At 37.3% G+C, this 27,067-nt stretch overlaps 1 protein-coding gene across 2 annotated transcripts in view; it reads right to left on the minus strand.

Moving 5' to 3' along the window:
• Nucleotides 1-27,067, minus strand: part of SAMSN1 (SAM domain, SH3 domain and nuclear localization signals 1) — a 151,939-nt gene that overhangs the window by 94,773 nt on the left and 30,099 nt on the right. Inside the window, exons 5-8 of one of the 2 annotated variants that reach the window (XM_057696114.1) lie at nucleotides 17,190-17,227; nucleotides 14,526-14,563; nucleotides 12,681-12,767; nucleotides 5,782-5,861 (exon numbers count right to left, since the gene is read on the minus strand). In XM_057696114.1, the coding sequence (XP_057552097.1) occupies nucleotides 5,782-5,861; nucleotides 12,681-12,767; nucleotides 14,526-14,563; nucleotides 17,190-17,227 (243 nt within the window). Of the gene's footprint in view, nucleotides 1-5,781; nucleotides 5,862-12,680; nucleotides 12,768-14,525; nucleotides 14,564-17,189; nucleotides 17,228-27,067 lie in introns of those variants that run through there. The other variant, XM_057696113.1, reaches the window with a different exon arrangement.

Here is a 27,067-nt window from a genome sequence, read left to right on the forward strand (position 1 = left end):
CATATCCTTTTCTGTGAATAAACTAAAAGTTAAAATGAGGGTTGCTTAGGCTCTTTTCCTTGCTTTAAAAGGGAAGATAGATATAGATAGATAGATAGATAGATGATAGATAGATAGATAGATAGATAGATAGATAGATAGATAGATGATAGATAGACAGACAGATGATAGATAGATACCGTATAACTTTGGATACTGAAATAAGATATGGTCTGATTTCAATTTCGTTTCACCAGAGACAAAACTGTGGATTTCATGTGTATTTCAATGTTCTTTTAATACCAATTAAAGCCACTCTTCAAAGTCTTATATTTTAAAAAAAGTGGTTACATTCTATTCTACCTACCAAATTCTATTTTCTCTCTATTTGCAAAGTGAGTTATAATATCTTGCTCCTGGGATGTAGGAATCTCCTCCACCTGTCCTCCACCTGTAGGCTCAAAATATTATTAGGTAGCTCTGGTGGTTTGAAACTATGCCCACAAATTGTTTTATACTGCTCTGTTCAAAAGATGGGTCATAATGCCCCTCCCCTTAGTATGAGGTGGATTTAATAACTGGTCTTTAACAAATAAAATAAGCTGGAAGTGATGGTGTATGACTTCTGAGACTAGACCTTAGAAGGCATCTTGGTTTCCTTCTTATTTTGTGTCTTGGATAACTCACTGTGGGAGAAGCCAAAATCCATGCTGTGAGGACACTCAAGCAGCCCCGGGCAAAGGCCAACATGGTGAGAGATTGATGTCTCCAAACAGCTCCCTCCGCAAGGAGCTGAGGCCTCCTGACTACAGCTGTGAGAGGGAGTTTGGAAGCAGTTCCTTCAGCGATAGGCAGCCTCAGACGCCAGTTTAACTGCAGCTTCATGAGAGACCCTGAGCTAGAATCACCCAGCTTTACCACTCCCAAACTCCTAACTCACAGAAACTGTGGCATAACAAATGTTTGCTGTATTAAGCCCCGAAATCTAGGGGTAATTTGTTATGTAGCAACAGATAACTTATATGGTAGCTAAAGTTACATAATGGAGAAGAAAGTACTTGAAAATAAGAACAATGTACAACATCATTAGTTCATTTTTAAGTGATCACATCACACATAAAGACTATTTTTTTGTTTGACACTTTCAGATACTACGTAAACAATCTGTCATTTTGGCATCTTTTTTCCCCTGCCTTATGGTTTGTTCACAACTTTGCTTAGAACCAAAAAAAATTTGTCTGATGAAACCAAGAGATCTGCCTCTGTTGCTTGTTAACAGGATCACAGCCTAACCTTAAAGTTCTTCCCCAGTCACCTGGTGTCATGACCTCAGTTAAGCGCACAAAAAATCAATTCTACTTTGATCTAATCTACACACCTTTCTGAACAATGGTGTGCTGTATTGGATACAGTTTCAAGTGTATATATAGCCAATGAACTGTATGTAGTCAATAGGTTTTTTTGTTATTAATCTGATGTTCATCTTATGGACTAAATGACTCAACTCTAGATGTTGATTACATTGCTTGAGAACTGAAGGAGGTTAGTCTAGATTGTACAATCAGAACTGAGTCTAGACATCACCCAACTCTGTGAGCACGGTTTGGCCTAGTATCTTAAATCAATTAGGATTGAGCATTAGCAGAAGTAACAGTTTTAAAAATAAAGCATATCAGTTTTAGGAATACATTCAGCTTTGAGGAACAGAAACCCTAACAATAGTGGCTTAAACAAGTATGGAGAGCTTCCCTGGTGGCTCAGTGGTTAAGAATCCGCCTGCCAATGCAGGGGACACAGGTTCGATCCCTGGTCCGGGAAGATCCCACATGCTGCGGAGCAACCAAGCCCATGCGCCACAACTAGTGAGCTTGCACTCTAGAGCCTGCAAGCCACAACTACTGAGCCCACGGTCTGCAACAACTGAAGCCCACATGCCTAGACCCTGTGCTCCGTAACAAGAGAAGCCATGGCAATGAGAAATCCTCGAACCGCAATGAAGAGTAGCCCCCGCTCTCCACAACTAGAGAAAGCCCGTGAGCAGCAACGAAGACCCAACACAGCCAATAAATAAATATATAAATAAATTTATAAGACAAAAACAAAAAACCAAGTATGGGGCTTATATTTCCACAAAATAGGCAGTTCAGACATAGGTGATCCAATGATGGTACAGGTACTCAAGAATGTCTATGATGAATAAGTAAACCTCCATGCATCTGCCTGCTTCACCACCCTTAACTTGTGCCTTTTGCCCTTAGGGTCGCTTTATTTTTTTTCGGAAAAGAAAGCCCTCCCCAGGCATTTCTGACTACACCTCAGTGGCCAGAATTGGGTTTCATAACCATCTCTAACTACAGGCGAGGCTGCCAATTCAAATACTTATCCTTACAGTCTCCATAGAAAAGAACATCAAGAAAGAAATTGATTGCAAGGGTATGGAGTGATCTAATCTTTAGTACTTTAAACATCTGCCACAGAAGGGAGCATAAGGTTTGGGGGATATACATATACTTTTATAAAAATATAAATATATATGTGAATATATAATAAAATATATACAATAAAATATAGACATACATTTATATATTTTACAACTATATAAATATAGTGTGTATAAATATATAAATATAAACATTTATTTTAATATTTTAAAAATTAATTCATTCAGCAATACTCTTTCCACTGAAGTTGCTCAGGGAGAAAATGTTTTGGTGCATTCCTGGGAGGGGGTGCTTGACAGCACTGAATATCACTAGCACTGAAAGTAATAAATGTTATCCCTCTTTTCTATCATGAATATGAATGACGCTCTGAAGGCTGAATGCAACCTAGGAATTTACGTGAGAAATGAGGCATGAAACATTTTTGAAAATATATTAGCCCAAAGTCTGTATTACTGCATATTTTATACCCTTTTCAATATGCTACAAAAGGTTTGAGCCATCAACTCAATGCTGCCAGAAAAGAACAAACAAGAACAAGGATACAAAAATAAATGCTGGGAGTCAAGTTACCCCAAGATGTTCTCTATGGTCGTTATAATAATCACAGTACCAGACAGTCGGCTTTGCTTCCAACCCTGCCCTTCAGCACTTCTCCTGGAAGCCTGGTTCTCCAACAAATTAATCCCAGGCCAAGTAGACAAAAATATTCACAGAGCAAAGTCAGTATTGGAGAAAGCATTCCATAAACATCCTCCCTCACTCCTGCCACTCGGTTCCCTGTACTTTCTTTTACCTCTGAGATCTTTCTTTTCTTTTTGAGAACATGAAGGAAACATGTCTGGTTGAGTGTTTTCTGACTGGAAATTCAGTTAATGTTTAAATATTTTACTCTGAATGTTTTTATTGTCAAAAATACATTTTGTAGGCATGGTCATATGGTAATAATAACCATAATATGTTTTACATCTTATGAACTTTATCTCTTGTTAATGATATTCAGTAAAATGGCCAGTGATATGAAAATATTTACCCTTTTAATATATTATTCAGTATTTTAATTCTTTCTACTTTTATATAGTTCGAAAAATTTCTGTTATGAATACATATCATTCCTATAATAGGAAACAAATATCAACTTTGCGTTTTTCAGGAGGCTGCTGCCTTCCCAGACCAGACCTGAACCAAGCTGGGGCTTGTAAAGTGCAAATGCATGAGACATCAAATCTGCAGACAAGTTCTCATCAACTGTCTGGTTCCCAGGGTCTCATGGTTCTTGTATTGAGCCTTCTCTGAAAATTCACATAAAGATACTAATTCTTGGACCCGAGACACGACAATTCAGTCAGACCAGGATATGGCTCAGAAATCAGCATTTTTAACAAATACCGTAAGTGATTCTGATATAGATGGTCCCCAGGTCATGCTTGGAGAAACAGTGCTCTGAGAAGTCATTTGCTCACGTGATGAGAGGCCACAGTCTGTGCCAAAGTCCATTCCTACCAATTCTACCAAAAGGCCAGTTTCTCCTTCACACCAGAGAATGGCTCCCTGTCTCCTTCATCTTTCAAAGGGTAAACTGCTTCTACTTCTCTTTTCCTCAGCCGCAAGGAGTTAATATATTAATAATTTGCATAGCACTGCTTAATATTTAATAATACTCTGTTACACTAAAGTATTCTGTTACACAGAAAAAGCATTTCTTAATTAACTAAGCTCGATTGAATGTCTACTATGAATACGAAGAGGGATATTAAAGATAGATAAGACCACCCCCCAACTCTCAGATGAAGATTTCTAGATTAGATAGCTCCTGCCTGCCTGTCACTGGATATGAATTCCCTCAACTAATCTTTAGTGATAAACTACATGGTACATATGAATGGTTACCATTCTAGAAGAATCATTTCTTGGCCAATTAAAATGTGCAGAAAGATTGGTGTTAAAGATTTATCTTTAACTCTTTCTTCTAAGAATGTTCTACGTCATTTTCTTATTTCTAAGAGATGGTTCTATTTTTCTGCTAAAGATCTAAAGAATTTCTCTGGTTACAAAGCATGTTGGAGAAGCTCTTACTATAAACCAGTTATTATTTTTCCCTTGTTATCAGTGTTTCACTTAGGCCTCATCTAAATTTGAGAGGATGAGACTGCATATTTCAGAGATAATCTGCCAGCTGTGCTTGTGACAGTGTCATCAAGATCTCGCAAAGAGTAAGAGGAGGAGGAAGGGGAAAGAGAAGAGAGGCGGCTCTATGACAATTGAATTTGTAAAAACATCTCCTAAATGCTAGCCGTGAAGCTAAGTACTTTAATGAAGCATCTCCCTTAATCCTCAGGACAGCCATGAGATATAGGTTCTTTATAGGTTGGTTTTACAGATGATGAAAACTGAGGCAGAGAGAGATGGAGTAAATTGCCCAAGGTCATATAGCCACTAGGGCCAAACTAAGATTCAAGCAGAGTTCTGTCTGTTTTCAGAGCTTTCCAGCAAAGCGCCTCTGGGTGCCGCCGCCCTCTGGGGAACACAGTTCCAGGACTCCGGCAGCATCAGAGCAGCCAGCAGACCCTGTGCTTGACCAAAAGTTATGGCGGAAGGCCTCTGACAGCCTCAGAAATCAGGCTGGATGCAGGAATTCGAGTTCCCTTTCCTCACCAGATCAACCCCTCATAATTCATATGCTACACACCCTCTGCCTATTGATCAATCTCCAGCACCGAGATAGGTCAGTTTTAAATTTTCTAATAAAACCATCAGAATGATTAAAGAGAACCTCATGGCTGTCAGAAAAATATCAAAAATCAGTATGATGCCTGAGTTGGCCCTATTGACTCGTCTATGATTTTTTGTTACAGGGTGAATAGCAATTACTTGGCTGTTAATTAATGCTATGTTATTATTATTAGGGAGGCCCAAGGTTCAGACATTCTTAATTGCTTGAACTCCTGGGCTAATTAATGCAAGTTTTAAAGGGATATGTCAGAAATCACAGTATATGTTTTTATATCAAACATAAAGAATGAGGGACATGCCCCTCACTGAAGGTTGCCAGATAGTTCTAAGCCCTTAGCACAGGTCTTGTCAGAGAAAATCCTAGTATATTAATTTAATAAGTTCAGAGTTACTTATCAAAAGGCTATAGAGCATGATGTTTTGCATAATCAAAATGGTTTATTAACGCGTCATCATTTAATTTTTTCATTTATATTCCAATTTACAGAGTGTAAGCATATCAATTACAAAACAACCTGCAGTAACTAAATACAAAATAGCTACAAGGCTAAGCATTGTACACTATGTACACACCAATAACACGATGATTTTCACAAAACACCATGTAACTGTTGATTATTCACATTACCTGATTAGGAACGTCTTGTAGTTTTTTTCCTTGAAGAGTGTGTGTATTATTACTCAAAAGAAAATCATCTTCTTTTAGATCTATGAAAAGAGGTGTTATATGGAGGTTATCAGAAATTACAAGATTTAAGAAGTTTAAGTGCAATTGAATACGTAAATATTTTTCTTTAGTCTATTAAGGCATCATATTGACTATAAATGTTTACTTTCTTACAGATAAGGTGTTCTTATAAAAAACAGAACAAAGTAAAATAGAAATTTAACAAAATAAAAATGAAGAATGCCTCTGACCAGCTGTATCTTTGAGCCAGCCATGGAACTTATCTGGAACTTAGTTTCCTTCCCACTAATGAAAGAGTAGCATCCGAGATACTAAACCACTTCTGACTCCAAACTGCTATGATTCCAGAAAGTTATCACCTCACTTGTTTCCATCCCTGGCATTTTGAGCTTCATTAGCTTATGTCTTCTCAACATGAATTATTTATGTTGAAATGGTTCTCTGCCTTGGTAAAAGCTTTGGAATGTGTCATCCATTCGCTTGCAGCTAAATGCAACCTTTTCGAAAGATAGTAGCCTTTCCCTTTCAGGCCCTGTAAAAGGGGCTCTGTTTATTTAAATCTGACATACACCATGTGCTAAAGGAAGACAGGACTTCATGGATCACTTAATCCAAGCCCCGTGGTTTAGAGATGAGGATACTGAGACCCACAGAAATCACCTGGCCACCAGGCCAATGACTTTTTCTTTCACCTTCATTCCCTTTTACTTCCAGTCACTATTTCAATTTTCCACTATTCCTCATTCCTGTATTCTGAGAGGGACAGAGGGGAAGGCAAGACCTACTCTCCATGCATAGTGAAAAATAGGAGCAGGTTTTTTTCCCCAAATCTGTGTTATAGCTATGGTTAAAGGATACGTTAAATTCACTCTCAGTCTCAGTCTCAGAGTTATTTACACCAATAAGTTAATATTTCACATCAGAGTTACCATACTACAGGATTCCAGAAAATATTGAAATTTGAAAATGAGCCGGTTTTGTGATCTCACTTTTGAAGCAAGATCTCCCATCACAGGGTCAGGTTGCTAGAAGCAGAGTTTTTATAGTCTTTTTTTTTTTTTTTTTTTTTTTTTAGTTTCTGTACTTAGAAAAAAAATTCTTTCCTTTGTCCCTTTAGTCCTTTTCATTGTGTTTCTTTTTCTGATCCCTTTAACCTGAATTTTGGAGAGCTCACTCTATAATTATTGTTCTGGGTGCAGGAGAAGAGCAGTGAAGGAGACTCTTGTACTCCCAAATCTGGAAGCTGCTGAGCAAGGGCGCACTGCATTTACATCACTTACATAACAGTGTCAGGCAGTAAAATGAGTGGCTCAGACACCACTGTGGGGAGAGAGGACTATGACCCAGAGTACCCGTGGAAGAGGCAGGGCCTCAATGGAAGCTCGAAGAATCGAGATCATTTGGAAAGGCAGAAGAAAAGGAAAAGTTACAGATACAAAAGCAATGCTGTGAAGACTAGCCTATAGTGGGGAATAAGTGCAACATGTTTCATTCAATGTAGAAATTGAGTTTGGTCACGTCAGAGGGCAGTTCTGGATACTGCACAAGAGGAGGTGAGGCTGGGTGGGTGAGTGAGACCAAATGGTAATGGGCCTTGAGTGCCAGGTGGAGGAACATGGACATAGCCCACTAGACCGATGTTGCAAATATAAACATCTACAGAAGGCAAGCAAGTAATTTAACTAAACGAAGTGAATTCTGTCAAGGCAACAGTGGGAGATCTGTCGTGAGGTGAAGGTCTGCCGTTGCTACGGGGCAGCCACTGTTCTCTGCTCTTTCAACTGAAATCACCTCAGACTTTGGACCCAGGATTGACAATGTCCCTCATGTTTTACAAGAGAGTATAAATATATGAATTTTAAGGTAGAATTTCCTGGTTTTTAAGATACTGTCTGGCCCAAAGTTTTTCTCAAAATAAATTCATTTATAAAACCACCTATCTGTGGCTTCTGCTTAGAAAACGGGAGATTTTGAGGGTTTTGGACTAAAAAAGGGACACCCGGAAAGTGGCATTTAATGAAGATTAGCCATTTGTTTTGTAATCTTATACATTTTATTTATTTGTTATCTCTTAAATATTACCCTGCAAAGAACACATTTATAAAGGTAGGAACAATTTTTTCCTAAGTAGCAGCAAAGGCAATAGTTGAATTAGGCAATATGCAGGTTATATTTTCCAAAGGTGGCCACAACAATATCTCCCATAGCACATGTTCTTCTGAAATGTGACCTTAGCACTCCTCCACCAAGAAATGGAGTTTAATTCTCCTTCTATTGAATCGAACTGGCCTTAGTGATTTGCTTGTCAGGGGAGAATGCAGTGGAAGTGATGTTTTGTAACCTCCAAGTCTGGGTCAGAAGAAGCCTGGCAGCTTCTATCTGGGTTTCTTGTGATGCTCACTCTCCAGATGCTTCCTTGTGTGACGTGTGAAGCTCCCTCCCACGTCTCTCCCTCTTGAAACCCAGACTTCAGTCTGGGAGAAGCTCAAATTACATGGAGAGGCCACATATTGGTTCTCCAGTTGACAGTCCCAGTGGAATCCAACCTGAAGTTATCCCAGACAGGTACCAGACATGTAAGGGAAGAAACCTCTGGATAATTCCAGCCACCAGACATTTAAGTTCTCCTCAATCGCTCAAGTCTTCCTAGAGGAAGCCTCAGATGTCGTGAAGCACTACCCTGACTGAATCTCTGACTTGCCAAATCCATGAGCCTAATAAAATTTTGCTTTATGTCATTAAGTTTTGGGGTGGTTTGTTTGTAGCAATAGATTATCTGTACATGCATGAACAGCATCGGTGGGTCACAAACAACAGTATACATAAGAGTGCATCTTCCAGCATAAGCATTCAGACTCCAACTGCCCCTCAAATGCAGATGCAGAAAAAAAAGTGGGATTTGGTTTAAAAAGCAATATTTCTAATCAGCTTCTAGGTGGTTCTAATGGAAATTAGACTTCTGACCGTACTCAGGTAACTATAATCCTAATAAGAACTCTCCTGAAAAATTGAAGGGATTCTAAGATTTGTTTATACAAAACACTACATCTCAGAATGTTCTCATTCAATTCAGAAAGGCTTCCTCAGAATTAGAAGAGGCCCGCTGTGGGCCCCCTTTGCTCAGGAAGTTTATTCCCACACCATAAGCAGACATTCAGGTGTGAAATCAGACTTCTCTCTGTCATTCTTCATGTAGTCCAGTCTAAACAGAATTAAATTACACGCTCTTGGGAAATGACATCTCAATCAAATTGTGGTCCCTGAAAATTAAACAGAATGGTAAATACTCTTGTGACTATATACATTCACCATCTTGAAAATGAGGGTATCAAGCCAATAAAGAAGAAGAATTAATAAGATCTAGAGAAGTTCAGCCGAAGTATTTATATGCTTATGCTTACTGTGAAGAGGCTGGCCAAATAATGATATTGACTAGAATTCAGGAAAGAATACTTCAAACTAATGGTTATTCCACTGTTAAACTAGGAGGTCCTGATATCTCTACCAATGAGGTTTTTATAATGAATCTCGTCAAAATCATATGTAAAGAGGATTTATTATAAAAATAATTTTGCAGCAGTATGAGTGGAGTTAATTCTCCTTTCATTACTAACCATATTTCCTGAATGTATCTAGCTCCTTACATCCTTTACAAACCTATGCCAATTTTTTCACATATTTTCTATTTCATGGGATAGTCTATTACAGTCACACCATTTGAAAAAAATCTCTAAATCTCCAAATACGTTTTGGTTGCTTTTCCTTTTTTAAAATTTTGCTTTGTTTTTATTCTTTGTACTTCCTGGTATAAAATAATGAAAACCCTGTTCTTAAAAATATCTTTACTTAAATCATAATTTGATCTTGGGTAAATTCCAATTCATAGATTTCAAAAAGTTTATTCTTTTGGGGCTTTTTTCCCCCATAAAACTAAGGCCAAAATAAAGTTAAAGATTTTTAAAATCAATTTTAATTTTCTAAAAGGAATATTATTAATATTCTTCTTGTTTAGGGTGCTGAAAATAAAAAATAATTAACATGAATTACAGATGAATTTCCCTTCATACCTAAGTTATGCCAATCTTTCAGTTGTAAAGTCCTGAGCACTCAATTTAGCCTACATGTATTTTACAGATGCAGTCTCAGTTTCACAGACATAGGTTTAGATAAAAGTATTCTTAGAAGAAGGAAATGGACTACATAAACTAAAACTGATTCTGGCTTTCAAATTACTGTGATAAAATTTTTCTTAACCAACATAACACAGTCATGTTATTGGGGTATGTGGATATCTTTATGGATCAAAATACCAGGCACAAATCCTTGGCTAAATATAGCCTGTGGAAGTTTCTTTCATCAGGCCCAATACTCTTTAGGACTGAATTGCTGTTAATATAACTTGCATCATGTGGAAATACCATTTTGAAGTTGAAATTGAGAGAAATGGACTTTTTGTTTGTTTGTTTGTTTTTGGTTCTTGGAGTTTGTAACAGATTCTTTAGGAGTTAATGTCACTCCTACCATTTCCCTATATAGTTTCTTCTGTTTGATTGAAAGATGGTCTTTACAGTTTCATCATTAGTGTTCAATAAAATCATGAGCTGTGGATGACAGCAATGGTGCACCTACCTATCCTCATCTCAGTAAACTTCAAAGACTGCCAATCCTCAGGCCCAGTAAACCACTCTTAAGTAATTATGCAATTAACAGCTAAAGAGTAGTGTTTAAAATGAGAAAGAAATATTATAGGTTGATATGTAGGGCACTAATTGCTTGGAAATACTCTGAGCCTTCCAAAGAAAGCTACTACACCCATAAAATTCAAGTCCACCACTTGTGGCCCTCCCTCCCCCACTAAATTTCTCCCTTCAATTTACAATGGCACCGACAGCCTTGGTCTCAGGCCATCAACTCTTTCTAGCACAGCATTAATCCCTAGGAAATGTCCTGTGACTCAGCTGGAACTGCCGAAATGTCAGCTGAACTTCTTAGGCACGTGTGCTCACACACACATACACACACACACACACACACACACACACACACACACACAGACTGAACACAGGGGCACTTAAGAATCTGAGAAATATCAAAGTTGAAAATTCTCCTGTAAAGACTTTCTTTTTTGTTCTCTGACAAAGAAGAGATCACTAATCAGAAGTACCTCACCTCAGGTCAAGATTTTTTTGCTGCTTTGTCAGTATAGCTGTAATAGAATTACTATTCTATTACTGCTAAATTAAAAAAAAACAAAAACCACAATATTTTACAGAAAAGAAGTTTAAGACAATAGAAGACTTGAGGAGGTTTATGGCAAAGTTTATAACTAAAATAATCTGTAATATAGTTCTACCGTCTTTGTTCATAGATTAATGTACAATAATCTAAAACTAACACATGGTTATTAAAGGGATGAATGAATGGGTGGGTGGATGAATATTTGATTAATGAACTGAAGTGTGAATGAATACAGCTAGCATTCATGAGGCGAAGACAGAAAAGACAGAATCCAATCAAAACATGATATTAGTAAAACATGTCCTATGTTATAATTAAAAGAAAATATCTAAAATAATCCCCAAATGTTTCACCCAATTATTTGTTTATAATGGAGAAATCTGTAAATATTTAAAAATTAAGTTAAAATTATTCACCAAAACATTATTCAATCTTGGATAAAATTGAAATATTTCAAAGGAAAATGATTGTTTTCATAAATAATTACTTTGTAAATCTACGAGCTCCTCCATGAAGCTCAAAAGGCAAAATCTGAACAGAAGGTATATCAAACCATTATATTACTGACTACAAAAATACATTATAGGGCTTCCTAGGTGGCGCAGTGGTTAAGAATCTGCCTGCCAATGCAGGGGACACTGGTTTGATCCCTGCTCCAGGAAGGTCCCACGTGCGTGCGCCACAACAATTGAGCCTGCGCTTTAGAGCCCGTGAGCCACAACTATTGAGCCCATGTGCTGCAGCTACTGAAGCCACATGCCTAGAGCCCGTGCTCCGCAACAAGAGAAGCCACGGCAATGAGGAGCCTGCGCACCACAACAAAGAGTAGCCCCCACTCACTGCAACTAAAGAAAGCCCATGCACAGCAAAAAAGACCCAACACAGCCAATTAAAAAAAAAAAAATTATAATTTCCTTTGTCCCCTAATATTAAAAAAACTTTTAAAATTAAAAATCAGATACTCTTAAATAATCAATAAATAATATGAGCAATTATTTCTTGTTCCAGCAACAATGGAGGGAGAATACCAAGTAGATCAACTTTTTATGTTCTGGTTCATCTTTGTGAACTCTTAAGACTTTCTGTTTTATTCATCACCCTTCCCAAAGTTAAGTAATTTTAAAGTCATTTATTATTAATAAATTTTCTTATATCTGGCTGTTAATTTGCTCTTTGGGTATTTTTAATTGTAAAATGACAAAATTTTGCATTAATAATCAAGTTTATTTCTCTTAAATTTTTAACAAAAACCTAAAAATCACAACTGTTAATATATTAATGTTATTTTTAGCTTTTTCTATGTGCTAATTTTTAATTTTTTTTCATTCTTTTAGATGTTAAAAACTTTCATACATTTTTGTAAGTTATTCTTTGCTTCAACAGGTAGCTTAATTAAATTCCACTTCCTTTCTACATGTCTCTGTGTATCTACACACACGTATATATTAATAATACATACATTCTATTCTATTAGTTTTTCCTTTTTAAGTAGACCACCAGGCACTGCTTATTCTAATGAAGAAAGATGTAAATTTTTCTTACCTGCCCTTTAAACTACTTTGGGAAAATGCAAAGTCAGCTGAAGTAAATTTAGCAATTACCTTTTAGCTGACAGAGTCTTCTGATGTGGGAATCATTCTCAGGCTTGCTGGGTTCCTGCCAAATTGTGTCATTCACAGTTTTTCCCTCTAAAGGAAAGCAGAAGATTAGTTAGAAGAATTCATAATAACATCTGTCCAGTAAGTGTAAGAAATTTGATATCAAAAGAAGTTCAGCACAGTGTTGTAACTTGGTAAGAAATATGTTAAGAAAGCATTGTGGTCCATTCTGGGGAGTTCTAGTCCCTGATGGACACTCCCAGATGTCCTGTGGGCTCCCATTTATTTCCATGAAATACATAAGGACCCAAGCATAGATGGCAGAAGGTTACTTGTGAAATACCTCTTGATAGCTTTTGATTACATTATACTTTGCTGTATTTTTCTTGAGTTAATAACCATTTATTTTTACATATCAATTAAAGTAGCTCCACCCTCCACATTCATCATTGTTTTTAACAAAATGATTAAGTAAGCGTGTAGAGAGAACATCGAGCTGTTCCAAGAAACTCTAAGATCCTTGACCGGGAGAACCATGATTTTCCCAGCCCTGTCCTTCTAACACCTGGAGCAGTGTCTAGACACCTTGTAAAGAATCGAACTGCACTGGAATGAAGAACTGGAATCCCTTCTAATCTGCTTACTGAAGACTAATCATCCCACATGTTGTATCACACCACTGATAAGGCAATTTTTGAATAATGCAACCAAAACATCACAAAAACTCAGCATGCTCTGCTATTTTTAAAGTCACTATTTGCTCTCATATCTGACTACCGAGAAGGCAGGTGACCATCAAGAATTATGTTAGGATGGAAACATCTAGAGTTTCGTGTGTACAACCTGAATATGCTATGAGAATGGCATATATAAATGGAAAATAAAAGTTTGCCTACTTCCTTTTATTACAGATCATATACTATTCAAATCGGGGCTGATATTCAAAATGTTTAGCAACTACTGCCCACAGGTCTTTGACTAATGAGATAGGACTCAGCCCCTGTGGATGTTGCCACTGGAAGAACATCAGACCCAATTAAAATGCAGATGCTCTTGGTAGATGCATCCACAGATGATCATCACTTTGGCCGGAGTGTGCTTTTCATACCCTATCCAGGAACTTGGTTTTTGAATAGAGGCAAAAGCGGGGTTTGAGCATCCAACTCCTAGGTTCTGCTGGGGAGAAAGGTACCCACAATTTTGACAAACTGCATAAAAAATGAATTACTGACTGAATAATCCAGTCATTTGGTCACTACAAATGTTTTATAATTAGTGACCCCCCTATACTCTGTAACAGAAAGAAAAATATCACCCATTAACTTTCTGAAAATAATTAGGTATTCACTTTAGAATTAAAATACAAATCAAGCCAATTGCCTCTATTATTACTATGGATACTATAACCACAGAAACTGAAGAAAAGCTCTGGTGCTTGAATTGCTGTGGAAAGTCTTCTACAATTCAACCATTTTTTATTTCTTTTTTATTTATTCCTAGATTCCTATAATTCCTATACATGAAAAGATACCTAAGAGAGCACCTTGACCATGGGCCCTCCAAGCTAAAGCTGGGAAACTGGAAGATAATCAGAAAATAAGCCAAAAATTATTATTTTTTAATATAAAAGGAAATTATTCTGAATAATTTGACGGTTAATTTGTCATAACCATTTAAAATTAGAATGGAACCACATTTCTTTTTTAAAATTTCTTCTATAAAATTCAAAGACTAATCAATTTGACTTTCATTCATTACTTTCTGTTGCTTTATGGTATTAGCAGAAGAAAATCACTCTTAGAGAAACAGAACAAATCACTTGCATGAGTAATTTTTTGAATTACTAACCAAATACTCTGCTTTCAGACACAGATCTCCGGATTGACCTAGAAAAATAAAAGAAACCGATATTCAAGTCTAGATTTAATAAATTATATTTTAAGTGAAACAGAAATTAGATCACTTAGACGTGTGCAATGCCTTGGAGAGCAAAAATAAATTCTACCTCTAAGTTCTACACATGGGCCTGAATTTTCCTGTCACTAGATGACAAAGTACAGTTAATACAAATGTAATCTTGTCCTGGAAATTTCCATGCAATATGAAGAAACTAACATTCATAAATCTCACCACCCCCACCTCTGCAAAAAAAAAAAAAAAAGAGTGGGCCATTTCTACATGAATGTATCTCAAGGTAATCACATAGCTCATGTGGGAAAGTTCTTTTTCAAATAATTCTGTTCAATATATACAGAAAGAATACTGCATATTGAATATAACCACTGTATGATCCCTAATAAAACAATAAATCTGGGCACGAATCACCAATTGCTGTTGAAGTTTTAATCAAAAGGCCCATGGGCAACTTTGTGCTGGGTGGATCAGTCTGATACCATCTGAACCCACTAAGCAACTTCGCAGTCATAAAAATAGAGACAACCAGATATATGAGCTTCCAACGTAATGTAACAGGAAGTATAGTCATTGATGACCTACTTTTAAAATATATAGACAGACAATCAAACTTGAATGTTACCAAGCTTAGAGAGCTAGCTAAAAGTTTACAGGAAACAGAAAAGAGAACACATGTTTACAACACACACACACACACACACACACACACGGATGTAATCAGTAAAATTCAAAAATATGGAAAATTCCTCAGAATAAACAATCCAGTTTCTTCACAAATAATGGGGAGAGAGACCTACAAATTAAGAAACATGAACAAAATCTATTGCATGGATCTTCTTTGGATTCAAATAAACTACTATTAAACAAGCACTTGAGGCTATCAGAGACATTTTAACATGGACTGTATACTTGGTGATATTAGGTTATTTTTCTTATTTTGTTGTAGTTCAGCAGTGGTGTGGTGGTTATGTTTTTTTTTTAAAAAAAACAAGTCGTTTTTTAACGATATATTAGAACATGAAATTGTCTGAGATATGCTTAAAAAAAAAATCCCAGTGTGGATGGTGGGAGTGGGGAGTCAGATGGATAGAGATGAAATAAGATTGACTATAAATTGATACTTGATCATGTTAATCAATTTACACATTGGGTGAACACACACGTTATGTACATGTAAATAATCTTGTTATAGCTGGAGTGTTTTCCACTATTCACCTTTTGTAAGCTCAGGGCTGTAAGCAAAAACCTACATATATAATGTTTCTTTTTTTCTTAACCATTTTATTTTGGTTTGTTTTAATTTTTTAATGCAAAATGCTTACTCAGGACATCTCTTGGGAACTAGCAAGTGTTCCCAAAAAAGCTACTTATAATATTATAAGGTGAAGTAGGTGCATACCGACAGGAGAGGTTATTCCCTTCAGGGAGGTGATGGACAAAAGAATTGGGGAACGCAAGAAAGTCTTCAACTTCAACTGGTTGGAATCTGAGGAGTATGTTAATTGATTTGGCTTATGTTTGAAAAATCCTAATTCAGTCAGCATCAGGTACTTTCCCTGTCATTTATCCTTCTTCTATGCCTCCATGTTTAGGTATCGTCTAATGTGCAGAAGAATCAATCATAAGCCAATAGCTGTAATTTTGTTTATGTATTTGATTCCGGATTAGTGAGTTCCTTATCCATGGATACAAAAAACAGCTACATAGGTGGGGCGATTTGTTAAGACTGAGACAAGCCCTGCTAAAAAACCCCTTCTTTACTCCCATTCATGCTTAAAATGCCACTGGTGTAGTTTAAGTAGCTAACTGTGGCTAAAATACAACTACCCTTGCCTGGCAGGTGCTCTAAGCTGTTAATCATGCATTTACCTACTTACTATGGATGCATTTTAATAAATCCTTGCTGGGAGAAAGCTTTGAGCAGGAAAGGAAGGAGACTATGAAAGCACAAAGTGCTTTGTGGGAGGAGGTATTTGGTTGGGGGACGGGGAGCAGCAAGAGCTGTTGAAAAAGACTATATCCAGAAAGAATTTCACATATTAACAGCTTGGTCTCCGACCATTCTGGAGTGCAAGGAAGCCATTCTTCTGTATCATCAGCAACCAATCTGGAAATTTCCCCATAAACCAACTTCCTACTGCTATGTATTTCCTGCTTATTAGTTAAAAATCCCATTACCTTATGCAACATGTGTGTGTCACGTCCTCTGGCAGCTTGACGTGCTGAATATAAAGCCAAGCCTGACCTAAATAACCCAAATCTCTTTGCAAACACATTTTTATTTGGATTAGAAGAACTCCAAAAGATTAAGAGGTCACTGATAGAAACATTTTCGAGTAGGCTTCCACTTTAATCTGAGCCTAGTTTAGACATGTTTCTTCCTCTGAAAATTTAATTTTCACATCCCTGTCTACAGGAATGTCACAACACAAGTTTCCTATGTATCAGCATAAATATAAATGGTAGCAGAGTAAAACATACCTAGATTTGTACATGCAGATTTTTAAAAAAGCACTTTGACAGGAAACCCACTAAAATATTCCATTCAACATGATAGAACTAAGAGAACATAAAGTTTTCAAAGTAAATTTGACTTACTTTCTTTTTGGTTTTGCATTCTCAAAGTTAGAAACTTCCTGTAAAATAAAATAAAAAGTAAAATAAAATAATATCACCTCAAGAAATCAGAAAGAGAATTCAAGTATAGTTTATCTTTGAGTATAATCCAAATGTAGTTGATTTTGCCTTTTCCTAGTAAAATGACTGTATTTTAGTAATTTATGTAGTAGAATCTTGGTTCTAGTTTTCACTTTTTTCTCTCTTTGTCTTTGTAACTTTGATAAATGTTTTCCTTATTATAAGCCCTGGACAGTTAATAAGCAAGTCTTCTAAACAAAAATCTGTAATTAAATGCTTGCAACCCCAACTTTATATCCCTCATCAACCCACCAAGACCAGGGGGAGAGAAACATACCAGAGTATGTTAATTACACTGCCTTCCTTTGAGAAAGATGGAAAGTAGCCTATCACAATACCCCGAGTGTGTTGAAATACAACTGTGATTCACCCGGCCTTTTTCTTCAGAGCAGCTGATGTTATGTAAAATCCCTTGCACTTTTGGCAGAAGAATATGTCGCCACATCTTTCACCATCCTTGAAAGAGCTTAAACTGTTCCCAGGTGCCTTTAAGAACTCTCTTCAGATTCTGTCTCTCTCATTCATCCACTCCTTCATTCAAAAACCATTTATGTTTTTGATGTTCAAAGTGTTTTTTGAACACCTGCTATATGATAGGCAACAGACCATGTTCTGAAGGGTTTTGTTTGGCGTGGTAGGACTTTGTGTAGTAGAGAATACTGGGACCAATATTCCACGTAGGGAGAAAAACACAAAAGCAAAGCCTGGAAGGAGTGGTGAACAAAAACCAGAAGAAGAAAAGTTTTTTCTGTTTTTGTTTTTTTTGATTAAAGGATGGTTGACTTTCAATATTACATTAGTTTCAAGTATACAGCATAGTGACACAGGGGGTTTTTTTGCAGATATTACTCAGAATTGGTTTTATTATTCCAATACTTGACAGTATTAGTCTGAGCACTGTAAAATCCAGGATAAGCTTTCCCCCACATGGTAACTGAGGGAGCCCTTTCTCAAACCCTTATTGTGTTTTTATCAAGATTTAACTTCAAGGACAATTTCACTTACCTATTTCAAGTTATTGAGTAGAACTGAAAACCCATATGCTGAAACAATCAGTGCCAAACTTAAGAAACAAGTTTTGCCAAGTTAAGATGCCTGTGGATCACCCAGAGGACAAGGTCTTGTAGAAGAGAGCTGGGACGAAGATAAAAATGTGGGAGCCATGAACCAAGCCCTGAGGTGAATTGGGATATCAACAGACCTTTGAGGAGTTAACGGTTAGATTGATCACTCCTTCGATTCGCTATGCCTTGTCATCATGTGTCCTAAAAATAATCAGTCTCTAACCATGGTCTTTTTGTGAACTTTTTTTAGCCACATAGTACTTTTTGAATCCACTTATTATGTCAATAACTCATTGTTTTTTTGATACCAAAGGTATTAATTCCAGATGACACAAAACTTGTGCGCAAGTGTTTGAATTGAGGCGGAGGGCAGGTTACTGAAGCACAGGCTCTTGCTTCACCTGGCTGAAACTTTGGCTAAGTTAATACAATCAGATGTTGGACCTAAACTGGTTAAATATGCGTGGCTACTGACTGTGGTGAAAGGGACACAACTAGCTTCTGAGCTGAGCTTTAGAGACATCTGGACCAAGACTTGAAGGAATTTCATAAGACGGTAGATAGAGACTGGTTATTTTTAGAACATACATTGTCACAGCATTCTCTAGGGACTATCTACTTTGTTCTGTTTTACCAGAACTCAAGTTATCTAATATTTGCTTGTAATGAATCAGCTTCGGTTTGGGGATCTTCTATTAAAGAGTTTTCATATAGTAAATACTTTTGAATCCTTATTAAGATGAAAGAGTTAGTGTAGTTTTCCTTAGGTAACATGCTTCCTACAAGAAGGTAGGGAAAGTTAAGTACATTAAATTCAGTCTCAAGTGTGATTATATGAAGAAAAGGGATTACTCAAACAGGGCAACGTCTACTCAATTAGAATAAGGTGTCTGTTCCCTGGGTGTTGCTTAGTTGTAGATGACTAGTGAATGGGTTAAGCAATTTTTAGTACTGCTTGTAAGCAGTCGGCTTACATAAGCAGACTGTCATGTACTTTTGAGTTCAGACCCTAGGTTCTTCATTTCTGGAGGGGCAAGTCAAGAAGGACTATACATAGCTTTATTTTTAGAACTACATCTATGTGTGTGTGAGAGAGAGAGAGAGAGTCTGAATGCTGAGACCAGCTCGGCGACTCAAGGTGAGTGACGGGTGCCACAAGCTTAAAGAAAACACAGACACAGATTTAAGAGAAAGATGGGACCGGGGGACTCAAGACCTCTAGGATCAAGAGCCTTGCTGATTGATCCCACATTGCTTTTATTGAGTTCTTGGCATAGCCTAAGGGTCTAACACTCCCAGTTTAGTCCCACAAACAAGGTTGTCTTTGAAATAAACAAACAAAGGCCTCACATGACTGGGGCAATGATCTTTGTTTGCCTCCTGGGTCCGATTTGAGCAGGGTGTGGATCTGAGCTGGGCGTGGATTTGAGCTGGGCGTGGAGAGCAAAGCAGCCCTGGGGGCAGGAGACCTCTCTCAGAAGGATTAAGGGTCTGTGCCCCACCCCTGTTGGCCCCTCTGCGACTGTGCCTGTCTTAGGTTGTTCCTCCGCTGAGGAATCTTACCCGTCTCTGGCTAACCAGCCATCCTCCAGGGCCAAACAGGGTGATATGAGGTGTGCAAGTGAGGAAGGGGCTGCGCCCCCAGAGAGGGTCAATATTCTGTTTCCACGGTAGCCTATGCCCCCATGGTCTCCACGCCCAGCACCCTTAGTTCCTCCACTGCTCAAGCAGGACATTCTGCATCCAGTCACTCGGCCCACATACTTTAATTACTTTTAGTAACATTTACAAGGTTTCAGAAAGACTTCTGAATGTCTTCCCACATCTGAACTACAAAAGGAAAATACCATTTTGGAGAGTCAATGAAATCATTGTGTCTAGTCCATTAATTTGACACTTACCATACGTACCAGGTAAAGCTTGCTCCTGTTAGCCTTCATTATCCCCTAAGTCAAGCACTAATTATTAGTCTTACCTTTCATTCACTAGGGAGTTTGTGGCTTACCTTATTTGTTACCCCTGGCAATTTTTAGGAAAATAAAAAAGTGAAATGTAGGCAAATTATTATGAATGGGACAGTAGAAACTAAAGAATATGTCCAACCTGTGTTATTTTTCAAGTAGATGAGAGTAGACTCTAGGAGCAAAGCATTTTTGCGTAACTATGAAGCTAGGTCAAATTAGGGAAAATTTAAAAACAATTAGAAATAAAGAGAAGATGCCATTTAAAAGAACAGAGAAATTTTGGGTACCAACTGCCATATTTCTATTCTCATGCAGTGGTTACAGTCGACTGTCCTATGGGGTTGAGTCTAATACGTGCCTGTTTCTTGCATTATTGGATTTTAAATCTTACTTTCAAATCACAAAGTCAGAAGGAAAAATGAAATGAGTATGTCAGGAGTTGTTGTTGCCAAGCTAATGGAAATGTGAAAGGTATTTCTGCATAGAGAATATTGATTGACAGTAAATGATGGTGTAAATCTCATGGTGAATTTTTAAGACTGAAGTGCTGATGAGATCTGACCTTTGATTTGCAAATGAATAAACTGAGATCCCAGATGGTAAATTGACTTGTCTAGGGTCATACATACAGTGCTTTACCTTGGTTAAATGCTAGTCATATTTTTCATTCTAATGCATTCCTTAGAATCATATAATTCATTCATTCACACATTTACTGTTCATTCAACAAACATTTATTGAGCATCTATTATGTCCCAGACACTCTTTTAGAGCCAAAAAAGAATCACAAGTGGTTCCTCTCTCAAATATCCACCATCAATGACTGCTACTCTCAGGATCCTGTTGGATTCCATGGTTTTCTTAATTTTGAAGATTAAATGAGCTAGTCTTTACAAAATCTTTACATGATTCCAAACACACTGAAGATACTTACAGATGTTGCTTCATTAATTATTCATTAATGGTTACATAGAATTCTGATATTGAGGCAAGAGTTGAACATAAAAATGCACACACATATTTGTACACATACATATAACTTCTTATTAAAATAAGCTAACCCAATTTCCTTTTATTCAACTCATTCTCTTGCAAGAATAAAGATAATTCATTTGCATAACTAAAATGATTTTACTGTAAAAATACTGTGATTCCAAGAATGCCACATCCAAACTGAAGGAGCCCAGGTCTGGACATTTTGTAGCTTCTTAGTCTTCAATAAAATTCCCACAGATGTTCACAAAAAGACATGGAAATTCATAGACGTTCCCTTTAAAAAAATTCTAACAGACATCTGGCAAAGAGGATGCTTACAGTGCTTCAAATTTAATAAAGCGGGCTAGTTTCTCAGTACACTGAAAGCCATCAGCGAGATGAAAAAATACATACCCAGCTTTCAGCTCTGTTTTCAAAACAAGGAGGAGGTTTGTGTGCTGGGTAGTAAATCATTCACCCATGTGAAGGAGTCCTGCCACCCATAAGCTGTGCCATCCTTGCCTCTACACCTTATTACAAACGTGGGGAGAAAAAAATCACATGAAGACATCTCCTAAATCATCGAATAGATGACACCACAAAGAGAAATGTTAGTTAATATAGCTAGTCTGAGCCCAGTTGGTTAAAGCAAGTTGCTAAGAATAACGAGACTTTTAAATTCTATTGCTTTTCTAATTTCTTGATTTAACACATTTGCAGAATAATAGTGGCAGAACACTCGTGAATTCTCAAGTACAGTTCCAAATGCTTTACATGGAGTAATTCATTGCATCCTTGCAACAATCCTGTGAGGTTTATACAGTTATAAGTATCTTCAATTTACAGATGAATAAACTGAGGCACAGAGCAGCCAAATTCTTGCCTAAGGTCACATAACTAGTAAGTGGTAAAACTGGGATTTTATGCCTGATGCCTTAATGAGCACACAATGCTACTTCCATAATTGACTACACAGATACAAAATCTACCCGTCATCTAGATCAGAGATCCCACAAATGAACTGTTGGCCAGAAGGGAGAATGGCTATGAAAATGATGAGAAAATGTAATACTATATGCCACTACTAAACAAAAATCTTAGAAAGCAACTCTTATCAAAGCACAAATATGAATAATAATTGTGTTTTTTCATATAATTCTTTTTTTAAAATTGAAATACATTTGATTTACAATGTCATGTTAGTCTTAGGTGTACATCACAGTGATTCAGTTATATTTACTTTTATATATACACACACACACACACACACACATATGTATTCTTTTTCAGATTCTTTTCCTTTATAGGTTATTACAAAATATTGACTATAGTTCCCTGTGCTATATAATAGGTCCTTGTTGGTTATCTGTCTTATACACAGTAGTGTGTATATGTTAGTATTATTTGGACAGTATATTCATGTGTTTTAAAGGCACTAATCATTTTGTGAATGCCATCATCATCATCAAAGAATGCCCAGTAATTTATGACAGCACATTTAATTAAAAATGGGCACTTCAAGAATCATTGAATTTAGATGCCAGACTCCACATTATACTGGGAGGCCCCCCAGTATATTACTGTAATAAAATTATGGTTCTCAGGGAAAACAGATTCTATCCCCCCATGAGAATGCAACGAAGAAGAAGCAGCAGAAGCAACATCAGCTCATTCTGATGGGAAAAGTAGACTTTCTTGCCAGCCCATCCAGCTCCTGTCAAAGAGTAATAACCCTATACGCTAATGAATTCTGATTTCCCCAAGAGAAACAGGTGGTGTATGGCATCCCCACAAGGCTCATCATCTCAGGGCAGATCTCATAGCTTGTAGTGCCTGGAGAATGCATGGCTACTGTATGTAATCCATCAGGGACAGAGCTGGTAAATTGTGTAGAACTTTGCCATTCGTCTACTGGTGTGCTAAGTGAGCTTTCTATCAATCCTGAACTAACAAACTCCTCTCACAGTGCTATAAATATCCAGGATGGCAAAATAGGTTACTTAGAGGATGGTTATTTGCATTATAAAAGATTCTTCCTTTTCAAAAAGATTCTTTTCCAGATTTCTTTTTTTTTCCCCCATTGGAAAGGCATTTTATTTTAAATATAGCAGTATGTACATGTCAGTCCCAAACTCCCAATCTCTCTCTTCCCCCGACCTTCCCCCAGATATCCACAGGTTCGTTCTTTAAGTCTGTGAGTCTGTTTCTGTTTTGTAAATAAGTTCACTTGTATCATTTTTAGAACTTTCTTAAGTATCCTTAAATGTGCTGTGACTTATGAAATTATATTTGCACAAGGCTTCAGAGAGGTGAAAGACAAGAAATGTTTAGATCTCATGTTGCCTGCTCCTTACATCATTATCTTATTTAATCCTCATAGCCACAAATGGAACAAGAGCAAATGAAACAAACTTGCAAGAAGTGTGATAGGAAATAAGATGGTTAAAAATATCAAATTCTGTCTTTACAATAGAAGAGCGCTGAACTGGCATTCCAGAACCTGACCTGATTTCCCAGGTCTGCTACTAAACTGGACAAGATCGGAGAACCCTCTCAGAACCTCAGTCGCTACATCAATAGTATGAAGGCTGGTGAACAAGAACTTGAAAATCTCTTCCAGGAGAAACAATCCATATTTCCCTATCCACAATATTTCAATCCAAAGTCAGTAGGGATGACAAAAGCTTTTAAGAGAAAATTAAAATGGGAATGGGCTTTTTTGCTTTACAGCTTTTTCTTTAAAACATGATTAAAGAGATAACCATGGCTTTCATTAGATTCAATTAGTAATTGTATCGTGAGCTTAGGAAATAAAAAAGAGAATAGGGCATAATTAACCTTAATCTATTGATTTCATTATATTTTAACATAAGCCTCTATTTACGTGAGGAAACTAATTAAAAACCACCAGAAAGTGTTCACATATGAATTGGTGGCAGAAGAATAGTTGTATGTGATCAGATATAATAGGTAAAAAATAAAAATGAAAGAAAAGTGCAGTGTTTTTAATGAAGGTGATCTATATTTTATATGTCAACTTGTTATGACTCATTTCACAATCTAGAAATCAAGAAAAGGATTACATGCACTGTTTTGACACTCACTCCTCTTGTTCATAGTTTGATGAAGACCTAGCTGATGGGATGCCATTGTTAATCTCATTTTCTTCCTTTAATGTCTATGTTATTAATAGCTATGTCAATGCTGATGCTAATATGGAGACAGAACAGAAAACTCCCAATTTTAATAGTTTGGAGGCAAGTAAGAAATGCAGCTGAGTGGTTAGAAAACCAATCTGAGAGTCACCTACCTTGTCTTCATTATTCACATGTTCTAAGATGACATGTCACATTTCAATGTGTCCATTTATCCATTTACAAGACACTTGGCTCTAAGTGCTTTTTAAGGCCTCTTGTGGAAGATGCTAGGACAGTGTGCAGGGATAACGTCTTACTCACCTTCCTTTTATCATTTTTAACTCCCGTTCTTCCTTTTCCAGCCCAGCTTAAATCTCACCTTCTCCATGGAAATTGCACCATTAAACTACAAACCACAATCATGTTCTCAGTGATAACACTTATTATTGGTCATTTGCTTTGTGCCTGCCACTGTGCTAAGAATGTTAATTGCATTGTCACTTTTTATTCTCAAGTGATGAATGAGAGTAACAAGCAGTTTCCTCATTTTAGAGGAGAAGCACCTGGGCTTAAAGAGTTTATGAAACTTGTCCAAGGTCACATCGCTGGTAAATTTCAAAGCTGGGATTTTTGTAAAGCTTGTTTGACCCCCAAATTTTGTGCTCCTGACTGTTATGCTATTTTTTTTAAAAATTCCTTTTAAGAATTATTGCTGAAATTGAGCTCGATACTTATAATACAGCATTTAATTACACAGTTGCTTATTTTACTCTCTAGATATTTTTGATATACATATTTCTGCTATAGTTGACATCTGTAATTCACTAATCCTAAAATTAATGTGCAGAAGAAGGTGGAAGAAGAAGAGAGAAAGAGAAGGAGAACTGAAGGAGGGAAGGAGAACAAGAAGGGAAGAAGGAGAGAGAGAGAGAGAACAGAGAAAGCGGGGAGGAGAGAGAAAGGACTCTCTTTGTTACCAGGATAAGATGTGTGGCTTAGATCCTGTCTATCACATGGACCAACTTAAGACACTGATTCAAAACTGACTAATGTGGACTAACTAACGTGGGGGAAAAGACAGGTGTGGGTATCCATTTTTAATGTAGCAAATCTCAGCAGAGATTGTGTGATCCTGGAGCCTGCCCTTATGATACCAACTTCATGATTTGGCCACTTCTTGCTGGTGGTAGAAGCAGCAGCTCTCTTGGGGGTGCCAGGTTTTGTAATGTGCTTCTCAGTAACTTCTGCAGGCTCAGCTAGAGTATCGATCTTCAGCCTCCCAACAATTCTGAGATTTCTTTCACCTGTAATCCACTTCTTTCTGCTTAAATTAGCTAACATGGATTTGGTTATCTGCAAATAACCCTGAGCAATGGCTTATCAAGTTAATTTTAGATCCTGTATTAGTTATCTATTGCTTTGCCATATATTACTCCAAAATGGAATGCCTTAAAGCGCTATTCATGGATTGCCTCACAGGTTCTGTGTGTCAAGAACATAGGCATGCCTTAGGTGGGTCCTTTACTTCAGGCTTGCAATCAAGCTATTGGCCCAAAGGTATGCGGTCTCGCTGAAAGGCTTAGCTGGGAAGAGGAGCCTCTTCTAAGCTCACTCAGTATTTGTTGGCAGCACTCAATTTTCTGAAGGTTGTTGAAGTGAAGGCCTCTTTTCCTTACTGGTTGTAGGCTGAATGCTGCTCTCGGTTCCTTGCCACATGGGCCTCTTCTAGATGGGATCTTGCTTCACCATAATGTGCAAGCAAGAAAGCACCGGAGACAGTCTGCTTGCAAGACAGAAGGTACAGTCTTTTATAACTTAATCATGGAAATGACTTCCTATCATCTTTGCCAAATTCTGCTGGAATCAAGTCACACACAAAGAAAGGTGAGTGTTACATAAAGACGTAAATACCAGAAGGCAGGTGTGATAGTGAATTTTACGTGTCAGCTTGGCTTGGCCACAGAACCCAGATATTTGGTCCAACACCAAGTGAAATTAACATTTAAATCAGTAGACTTTGAGTAAAGCAGATTACTTTTGTATAATGTGGCTGGACCTCATCTCAATAGTTGAAGGTCTTAAGACAAAAGAACAGTAGTCCCCCAAGGAAGAGGGGCACACATTCTGCCTCTAGACTACCTTTCGACTCTTGTTACAACGTCAGCCCCTCCCCGAGTCTCTAGACTGCTGGCCCGCCCTCCAAATTTCAGACCTGCCAGCCTCCACACTGGCATGAGCCAATTCCTTAAAATAAATTTCTCTTTCTGTATATCCACATCCTATAAGTTCTGTTTCTCTACAGAACCCTGATTTATACAGTAAGTTTCATTAGTAGGGTTCAAAAGTCTGCCTTCAACAGTTCCAAAAGGAAGATAATAGTGTTTTATGTTAGAAAACACTCCCCCTTGCAAAAAAATTAAAAATATACCCATGGAGCCATTTTAGAGAAGCAAGAGGTCTTGGAGACCATCTAGTCTAACCCTATTATCTTACAGAGGTGGAAACTGAGAGCCAGATAGTATAATGCCTTTTTCAGTGCCATTTAGGAACAAAGCCAGGGCAAGCACTCAGTTTTCTCTCTTAGTGCCCTTACCATTGCCCCATGAATTCTCTTAAGTTGAAAGCTGAGAATTGCACTA

The sequence above is a fragment of the Hippopotamus amphibius genome, chromosome 10 (assembly GCF_030028045.1).
Source record: "Hippopotamus amphibius kiboko isolate mHipAmp2 chromosome 10, mHipAmp2.hap2, whole genome shotgun sequence".
Taxonomy (NCBI): domain Eukaryota; kingdom Metazoa; phylum Chordata; class Mammalia; order Artiodactyla; family Hippopotamidae; genus Hippopotamus; species Hippopotamus amphibius.